We start from the raw sequence: 10,251 nt of genomic DNA on the forward strand, positions 1-10,251 counted from the left end.
AGAAAGTTTAGGAGTCAGCATGTTTATTAAAATTTAGTCAGCACTTAACTATCAAAAGAAAAGTGAGTAATTTTATATTAGGGGCTTGCTACACATACAAGTAAAAAGACCGTACAAGTTTTACAAGTTATCAGCCCAAACTTCATTAACACGCGCATTAACTCATTTTGAATGGAGCGTAACTACACGCGCCCCACTCAAACGGTTCCTCTTCGTCTTCTTCTTCTTCTTCTTCTTCTTCTTCTTCTTCTTCTCTTCTTCTTCTTCTTCTTCGTCTTCGTCTTCTTCCTCTTCCTCTTCCTCTTCCTCTTCCTCTTCCTCTTCCTCTTCTTCTTCGTTTTTTTTTTCGATTTTCATGGTTTCTGAAATTCTTCTTTTTCTTCTTGCTGCACGTTTTTCTTCCTCTTACTCTTCTTCTTCTCCTTTTCTTTCGTTTCTGCACGTTCTTCTTCCTCGTTTTCCTCTTCTTCTTCTTCTTCTTCTTCTTCATTTACGTCTTTTCTCTCTGTTTTCTCGTTTTTTTTTTATTTTTCATGGTAAAATCGTTTTTGAAGAAGAAGAAGCAGCAGAAGATGGGGAGGAGAAAGAAAAAGAGTTCTGAATTATGCATAAGATGTACTTCAACGAATTTGGGTGTATTTTCTTAAATCCTTTGGGTGTATTTTCTGTAACCCTTTGGGTGTATTCTTGTAACCGTTTGGGTGAATTCTTGTAACCGTTTGGGTGTATTTTCTGTAATCCTTTGGGTGTATTTCTGTAATCATTTGGGTGTATTTGAGTGATATCTGACTGATATCTATGGGTGTATCTGACTCATATCTATGGGTGTATCTGACTCATATCTATGGGTGTATTTTTCATTTCAGAAAAAATGGCAAGCATTACAAAAATACACCCAAACGATTACATAAAATACACCCAAGAGATTACATAAATACACCCAAATGGTTACAGGAAATCACCCAAACGATTATAGAAATGCACCCAAAAGATTACAGAAAATACACCCAAAGGATTTAAGAAATACACCCAAAATCATGCATAATTCAGAATTCTTTCTCTTTCTCCTCCTCATCTTCTGCTACTTCTTCTTCTTCAAAAACGATTTCAGAGCTTGATGTCAAAAAACAATAGAAATCGAGAATAACGAAAAAAGAAAATAAAGAGAAAAGCACGTAAATGAAGAAGGAGAAAGAGAAGGTAAGAAACAAAAGAAAAGAAGAAGAAGAAGAGGAAGAGGAAGAAGAACGTGCATCAAGAAGAAGAAGAAGAAGAAGGAGAAAGAGAAGGCAAGAAACGTACCTTGAATAATGTTTCTTTATTTTTTCTGGTGATTTTGACGAAGGAGAAAGAGAAAACGAAAAGAGGAAAAGAAATTTCAATAAAAAAAAGAGGGAGGAAGAGAAGAAAAAGAGACACAGAGAAAGAAGAAGAAGAAGAAGAAGAAGCACGGAGAAAAAAGAAGAAGAAAAAGAGGCACAAAAAAAACGTAAAACGGCGTGAATATAGCGCGTGTAAGTGACGTAGGAGTTGCAGCACGTTTTGGTAGATTAGGCATTAATGAACTTGTAATAGTTACAAGCCCTAATAGCTTGTATATTGAGCTTTTCCCTTTATATTATTAGATGTAATCTCACACTATTAAAAATACTGATGATAACTAATTAATGACTACAAATCACAAAATCTGATGCCCCTAACACTCTTTTTTAATTATTAGAGTAGAGAAATCGGATGGATATATAAAAAATAGATGGGGTTTAGAATCCATATGATGTAAATAATAAAGTTAAGTATTTAATAAATGCACATTTATTTTGTTTCATATACAAATAACATTGTCACCTTAATATTATGTTAAAACAAGTCTGTCGATCTAAGTTTAAGGAGATGAAAAATAATAAATCCTTTAAAGCGTCTAAACTACTATAATTAATTAAACATATTATCCAAAGAAAAGTCATATGAACCAAAAATATATAATTCAACCTTTTAAGAATATAATAATACATTTAATTTGATGAACACCTTATGCCTAGCAAAGAAAATAATATAACAACAATACTAATTATTAATAATTTGGAAAGTGGAAAGAAAATGAAAATGAGAGGAAAGTTTTGTGTGGGCATTAGAAAAGACATCGACTTGCCGTATATTTCAGTCCAAAGGAAAATTCTTTGTATCTCTTCATAGCTGTCATTCCATTCCGATCCATGTACTGTACTTTAATTGCATTGGACAAAATAATAATACTTCTTAATAATGCTTTTTAATATATAATGTCTCTTCTAGTGACAAAATAATTAATATATTAATTTTTATGTGAAGCTTTTAACAGACTAATTAATTAAATAAAATATATAATTATGGTACTCTTTATTAAATTGGTGTAAAAAGAAATAAATAAAAAAGTGTACTTTTTAACTTAAAAATGGTTTCGTGCACTACAGATAAATTAACTCCTTACAGAAGTTTATGAAAGTATATTTTTGCATTGTGTATATATAAATTAAAAAAGAATCGGATTGATAATCATAATCCAAGCTGGATCCTTACCCACTATATTTATTAGAGTGATGACTGTAATATAGGAAAATCGTAATCACTTCAAAACACAACAAAAAATCAGAATACGTGGATGTCTTCACTGCATATATTACCATCAAGCATGATTTCTTTATTCTTTTTTTTTTCTTTTTCTTTTAAACATAAGTTAACAAAAATTAGGCAAGTATACTCTCAAGTTTATACTACCAAAGATTTTGGGTTCGAACTTCGAACCAAAAGGAGGAGGGCAACAGCATACCGTTATCTAAACTTTTTCTTTATTATCAAATTCTTGTTTTCAAATTTGATTTTGTTTAGAAAATTAACTTTTATTTAATCAATAATTAACAATAAAATAGTAAATAAAGAAGATTTTAAAAAAATTTATTCTTAAATTTTTTTCTTTTAAATTGTGTCAAGAAATTAGAGAAATTAAGCTGACTAAAACAATAGTAGTCAAAGATTTTTTTTTTTCAAAAATATTATATTTATACTAAAAATTAATCACTAAATTAATTATTATGTATTTATATATAAAAAATATTAAGTGTACATCAAAATCAATTATCAGTGTATTTATATATAATTTAAATATTTTTAATATATATTTTATACTTTAATGTGTATTTTAATAATTAATTTTAACATATATAAAATATGATACGATTAATATATAAATACTTTAATATATTTTCAATATATATTTTATATTTTAATATTTATTTTATACATGTAATTAATTTAATAACTGAATTTTTTTGTATATGTAGCATGATTATTGGTTTTGTTTTTATAAAAAAATAAAGTTTTATGGAATATTTGGAGTAGGTTATAGGACACGTGAGAATGATGTCCCTACAATAGTAGCAGTGTTAAATTTGCACCGTGGATGGCACCCCCTTTGTCCCTCTATTTATTCACCACTTCTCACCCTCTCTGCTTTCATTCATTGCATTCTTCTCATTTCTCTCTTTCCTCTGCATCCCCACCTTCATCACTTTCTTTGATAATCTAACTACGCTATCAATCATTCATCCATATAACAATGGATTGCTTAGAACTCTACAAACAGGTCAGTGTCTATCTTATTACTTATGATTCTGTTAATTCATTCCTTCATGCCCTTGTTTCTCAAGGACTTTTGATGTTAAAAATGTCCCTAAACAAGTGTTACTATGATCATACTTTACTTAATAAGCCTGCATGCATATTCTCATGATACCATCGTGCCCTTCGTTCTATTATGTTATTACTAATCAACATTTGATACATGATTAGAGTATGATTAACTTAATTAATAAGTATTTAATTTTTTCAGAGGAATTTGAAAGAGGAAGGAGAAGAAGAAGAGGTGACACTTGATGGGAGTGTTGATTGGAATGGACGCCCTGCTATCAGATCCAAATCTGGAACATGGGTTGCTGGAACTATCATACTCTGTAAATTCCTCTGCTCCCCACCACAATTCCATTCAATAATCTTATATAAATTAAACAACTCCTTTTCACCATTATACAACACAATTATACACCTTTTATTCTTTCTTTTTCTTTTTTAATTGTGTTTTCTAATTTTTTTTATATTACATTATTAGAGTTTATTTCAATTCATTTTTTCACCTTATCTTACCGTTTAGTTTGTTAGTTAATGCACTACTTATATTAATATGAATAATTAATTTATCATTTTTTAAAAAATTTTAAATCCAATTTTTTTAAAATAATATTAAAAGATAAGCATTTTTTATTAATTTCTTTCCCCTTAGTGCGCCATCAGCTTACTATATTACCGCCATTACATTATAATGCATGTTATATAGTGCATGTTTTAGTTTAGCGTAATTATTTCACATTTCATGTAAAGAGAATAATGCTATAAATGGTCGGATAATTTAATATATTTAATTAAAATATATGTGATTGAATTATTTATTAATTCATAATATCTATCATATTTTAATAAAAGTATTTAAAAATATTTGATAACCAAAGAAAATTAATTAAAAATAATTCTAACTTATTTTATTTATAATAATTAATAAATACTAAATAAAATAAATTTTATTTTATTTTTTGTCTCCTTCATTACAAAAAGTGTTTTCATAGGAGTAGTCACCCTTAGTTTTTAGGTTGTGTGTGTGAGATACGTGTGGGTATAGTTAATAAATGACGATAAGAGGTGGTGAGTATGTAGTAGCAGTTGGAGGCGTAGAAGTTTGATGAAGCACCTTGCTGTGTATCACAAAATAATATTGATGCTTATTTTAATGCGTTTTTCCTATAAAGACCATATATTCAAGATAGCTTATCAGCACCAATATAAGGAACTTACTCCAAAAGCTGCCTTACTGATCCACTACAAAACAACCAAACCCCTCTTTTGGTGTACGTAGCACAAAATTATAAACGACAACGTGCTCTATTTCCCTTCACAAAAACACCATAACCAAAACTTCTTTAAAATGGAAAATAGAAAGCACCATCAAGTTAAATGGGTGGGTTGGGTTTATGTTTTAGTTTCTAATAATATGATTTTGTTGAGATAACATTTTATGTATTATGAGAATATACTATATGACAACTTTTTTGAAAATGCTATTTTGTATATCTTTTCCTTCCTCCCATAAATATTTTTAAAATGTAATTAGTAGTAACCAGCCATATTATTTTTACTAAACAACAAGTTTTATATGTTCTTAAACTATATATATCCCGTGTATATTTGGTTCGCCTCTTTTGATTCAAGGGTTATTATTGATAATTTTTATTTGAGAAAGTATTAAAACTAACGTCCCACAATTAGTATTGAAATCAACATTCAACGTAAAAAAATATTCAAAAATTTTAAAAAATAAAAATATTCGAAATTTAATTAAAAAATTATGCAGAATTCAAATTGAACAAAAAGTTATTTTTTTTTAAATTTTGTAATGAGTTTGTTGAATAATATATTATAATGTTGGATGAAATTGAGAGTTATTGTTACAGTAATGAGTTTGTTTAGCATTAATTTTTCTTATTTATTTATTTACTTTTTGCCCAAAGCAAAGCCTTAGTTGTTGATACATCCGATCGAGAAAGAGAGTAAAAAACAAAAAGAAAGGATAGACTATAGAGATGCTTCTAAATAATGACTATGGAAAAAAATAGCGACAACCACAAAGGTTTCCAAAGGAAGAGTGTTTGTGTGTGTGAAATGGGAGAGAGGAAGTTATAGCATGCAATTGAGAGGAAGCGTTTCTGACACGTAATTATTGGGAGAATCTTGCATGACGTGTGCTGTCGCCACGTGGCATGAGATCCACTTAAGTGCATGCATGACCAATGTTGATCATGCTATCATATATATGGACTAGTGTGTTCAGTTTAAGAGTAAATTTCAATCTTTAATGCAAAGAAAATGAGATGACATAATGATATTGTAGTAGGAGGGTTGTAATTGTTGCTTCTTGATTATTTCTTTGTGGCTCTCTTTGAAAATAGGATGTATTAAAGGTAAAGGAAAATCGGTAGGTCACTATCGTTTTAATAATATACTTTGTATGACTAATATATTATTATGTGAAGATTTATATGCAAATAATTTTAATAATTTGATATTTATTTTCTGAAAATTTATTGTAAATATACTCATAAGTAGTAGTAGCTGAAGGAAACTTAAATATTAAAACAATTAATTTAAGATACTTAAAAACATTTTTGGAGAATAAAATTAAATTATGAAAAATAGTAAATAATTTTCTCATTAATATTTTTCTTTGAAAAATGTATATCTTATTATATTTTTAAAAAGTAAGAATTAAAATCTCCCAATTGGTTTATTTCTGAGAAAAAGTGCAGGAACGTGTAGGATGCGTGCATGTGTACGTCTGAAATCTGTATTTGGATACATGCCCGCCCTTCAAAAAAATATCCTGAAAAGAGTCCAACAAAAGATTTTGTTTGGAAAAGCTATAAATTGGTCCTATAATAACTCTTAGCGTATATATACCAATTTAGTTTTTTAAAGATTTTCACATTATTTTGGTTGGAAGTTTTTTGCGGTGAGGAACGAAAGGCTTCTTAGGCTCTATAGATATGTCGTTGTAGAAAGTGGGTGATTCATTAAATGAAATCCAAATGATTATGCAGATTGAGGCTTATGTTTCTGCAAGTAAAATTAAATAAATATATAACAAGTAGAGAAGGTAGGCTTGTAATACCGATTTGGAAACCACTGTCACTTTAGCAAATTAAAGAAGATTTGTTTTTCCTAAAATTCGAAACATTATTTCTCCTGGGAAAGCTTTTAGTGGCAAACCACTGGTAACACTTTAGATTTATTTGATGGATTTGCAATCAGCCGCCGGAGAGACTTTGAAAAAAATCAAATAAGCAAACATAAGATGAAAAGATATTACATTCAATTCAAAATCTTAAAATACCAAATTAATGAATCTTTTATTTTATAAATTCTTTATTTTATTTTATTTTTTTTTTGATATGAGACTAATTTCATGCATTCTTCATACTTAAAACATTAATATCTTCCATCAATTTTCTTCTCTAAAAATAAAATAAAATAATATATAGCACATAAAAAGTGATAATACCAAAAAACCCTTCGATTAAGAGATGTTGTTATTAGTAGTAGTAATTCTGATTGATTTGGCATGCATATTTGTAGAATGTGCTAAACCAACTTAGTTTACTTTCTTAATTAATATGTAACTAGTAAAATACATTACTTAATTCAAAGACGCTGAAAAATCCGGGTGTATTATCAAATTCTCTAATTATGTAATTAGGCATGAACAAATTTTGGTTACTATTAGACAGAAGAGTGTGTATTATTGGAGCATGATGCACGTAACAAGCTAAGCTAAGCTAAGGTTGCATGTTATTAATTAGTGTATTAATGTGTCACGTTCTAACTATAATACTTATAAGTTATAACATGGTACTAACTGCTTTCTTCTTCTTTGTCTCTGATACATGATGAAACAGTGAACCAAGGGTTGGCAACTTTAGCATTCTTTGGGATTGGAGTGAACTTGGTTCTGTTCCTAACAAGGGTGATGGGGCAGAATAATGCTGATGCTGCTAATAGTGTGAGCAAGTGGACTGGCACTGTTTATATCTTCTCTCTTGTTGGGGCTTTTCTTAGTGATTCTTATTGGGGAAGATACAAAACTTGTGCTATCTTTCAGGTCATCTTTGTCATGGTAAGTAATTATATTCTCTCAACCTTTTTTTTGAGATTAGAGTAACTCATTTTTAGTCTTTAAAAAAAGAAACACTGAAACTCGTAAATACCCGTCTTTAATTCTAATCAATTACTTCCTTAACTAACTAAACAATGTGATGGTTTCATATGACAGGGTCTAATATCCTTATCTCTATCATCGTACCTATTCTTGATTAGACCTAAAGATTGTGGGAATGAGACAGTTGTATGTGGGAAACATTCAAGCATGGAGATGGGGATGTTCTACCTCTCAATCTATCTCATTGCTCTAGGAAATGGAGGATACCAACCAAACATTGCAACATTTGGGGCTGATCAATTTGATGAAGACCACTCAAAGGAAGGTTATTCAAAAGTGGCCTTCTTTAGCTACTTCTACTTGGCTTTGAACCTTGGTTCCCTCTTCTCAAACACAATTCTGGGCTACTTTGAAGATGAAGGATTGTGGACACTTGGATTTTGGACATCTGCAGGGTCTGCCTTTGCTGCCCTGCTCTTGTTTCTCGTCGGCACGCCCAGATATCGACACTTTAAGCCTTGCGGCAACCCTCTTTCCAGGTTTTGCCAAGTCCTTGTGGCGGCCTCAAGGAAGTGTGGAGTTCAAATGACACCAAATGGAGATGACTTGTATGTCTTGGATGAAAAGGAATCTCCCAACAATGGCAATAGAAGGATTCTTCACACCCATGGATTCAAGTAAGAACCTATTTAAATTACTATGAAATTTTAAAAAGCTGACAAAATTAACTATCAATAAACAAAACTAGCTTTGTATATGTAAAAGATAGTTTTTCTGTGACAAGAGTATCCAAACACTAATTTTATTCATTTGTTTATTCATGAGTAGATTTATGAACATTTTAACTTTTACGGGTAAAACTCTTTTACATTGAATTGCCAACCAATTTGTCATATTTTGTAGGTTTCTGGATAGGGCGGCATTTATTTCTTCAAGAGATCTAGAGGACAAAAAAGGAGGCATCAACAACCCTTGGCACCTTTGTCCTATAACTCAAGTTGAAGAAGTGAAGTGCATACTAAGGCTTCTTCCAATTTGGCTCTGTACCATTATATACTCAGTGGTTTTCACACAAATGGCATCTCTCTTTGTGGAGCAAGGCGCTGCCATGAAAACAACAATCTCCCATTTCAAAATACCCCCAGCAAGCATGTCCAGTTTTGACATCCTTAGTGTAGCTGTCTTCATTTTCTTCTACCGTCGAGTGCTCGATCCGCTTGTCGGGAAACTCAAAAAGACAAGCTCCAAGGGACTTACAGAGCTTCAAAGAATGGGAGTTGGCCTTGTTATAGCCATAATGGCGATGGTTTCGGCCGGAATAGTCGAATGCTATAGGCTTAAGTATGCAAACCAAGGATGTCTCCATTGTAGTGGCTCAAGCTCTCTAAGCATCTTCTGGCAAATTCCTCAGTATGCTCTTATAGGAGCTTCAGAGGTTTTCATGTATGTAGGGCAACTAGAGTTCTTCAATGCTCAAACCCCAGATGGATTAAAGAGCTTTGGAAGCGCACTTTGCATGACATCAATCTCATTAGGGAACTATGTGAGTTGCTTACTAGTTAGCATGGTTATGAAGGTCTCAACTGAGGATCACATGCCAGGGTGGATCCCTGGAAACCTTAATAGAGGTCACTTAGATAGGTTTTACTTTCTCCTCGCCGCTTTAACATCCATAGACTTGATCGCTTATATTGCCTGTGCCAAATGGTTCAAAAGTATACAATTGGAAGGGAAGGATGAAGATGATGATCACCATACAAGTTGCAAAGTGTGAATCCCATGGGCAATCTATGTTTGGATTCTGTCTATAAAACACAACTACAGAAACTCTTATGACAGTATCCAAACGCAATTTAATAGATAAGAAATATATATAAATAAGAGAAAGAAAGTAACCAGTCAAAGTAACTTAGACATGGGAGGGAGAAAGTTTTGGCTGGTTATATAGTAAGTGGAGTGGAGCCCTTTTACCCGAGCCTCTTACAAATGTACTTCTTGGTTTTGCTACCCCAACTAAAGGTTTTTGGTTTATGTTCTTGCAGAACCTTAGTTGTGCAAAACTTAACTTTGAAGAGGCAATGATAGTTTTAGGGCCACTTTGAGCTTCCTTGCTTTCTTATTTGTTAAGTGTGATTGCTAACAAAAAGTGAATGAATGTCAATTTTATTTTATTTTTTAAATTTACATGTTGGAGAATGGTTGTAAATTCCTCATGTTCATATATGTTATGTAATTAGTCCTACATTCACAAAGCTAACACAAACAATTATGCACATGGTGTATGAAAGTCCATTTCATGAACAACGCCTACAATCATGGGAAGCTAGGAAGAGGAAACAGAGATATTTTTTACAAAGGTTTTACTATAACTTCTAATTAATTTATTAACTTCTAACAAGGGTGTTTTTGATAAATGCATAATTTGTCGTAAAATATACTTCAGTTAATGGATAACATTT

General features: G+C 31.0%; 1 protein-coding gene across 1 annotated transcript; it reads left to right on the forward strand.

The window, feature by feature from the left end:
* Positions 1-3,473: 3,473 nt before the first annotated feature.
* LOC130964103 (protein NRT1/ PTR FAMILY 7.3-like) lies at positions 3,474-9,978 on the forward strand. The gene is made up of 5 exons (XM_057889860.1): positions 3,474-3,619; positions 3,866-3,986; positions 7,533-7,750; positions 7,907-8,469; positions 8,696-9,978. Exons 1-5 carry the CDS (start codon positions 3,593-3,595, stop codon positions 9,564-9,566), a joined length of 1,800 nt encoding a protein of 599 aa, XP_057745843.1. The 5' UTR covers positions 3,474-3,592; the 3' UTR covers positions 9,567-9,978.
* The last annotated feature ends 273 nt before the right edge of the window (positions 9,979-10,251 follow it).

The sequence above is a fragment of the Arachis stenosperma genome, chromosome 1, assembly GCF_014773155.1.
Source record: "Arachis stenosperma cultivar V10309 chromosome 1, arast.V10309.gnm1.PFL2, whole genome shotgun sequence".
Lineage (NCBI taxonomy): Eukaryota > Viridiplantae > Streptophyta > Magnoliopsida > Fabales > Fabaceae > Arachis > Arachis stenosperma.

What these genes read in the sequence shown, in the direction of transcription:
- LOC130964103 (XM_057889860.1), top strand. Translation starts at nt 3,593, where the DNA reads ATGGATTGCTTAGAACTCTACAAACAG. An exon ending in TGCTGGAACTATCATACTCT is followed by an intron (nt 3,987 to 7,532) that starts GTAAATTCCTCT and finishes ATGATGAAACAG; the next exon opens with TGAACCAAGGGTTGGCAACT. An exon ending in CTTCACACCCATGGATTCAA is followed by an intron (nt 8,470 to 8,695) that starts GTAAGAACCTAT and finishes CATATTTTGTAG; the next exon opens with GTTTCTGGATAGGGCGGCAT.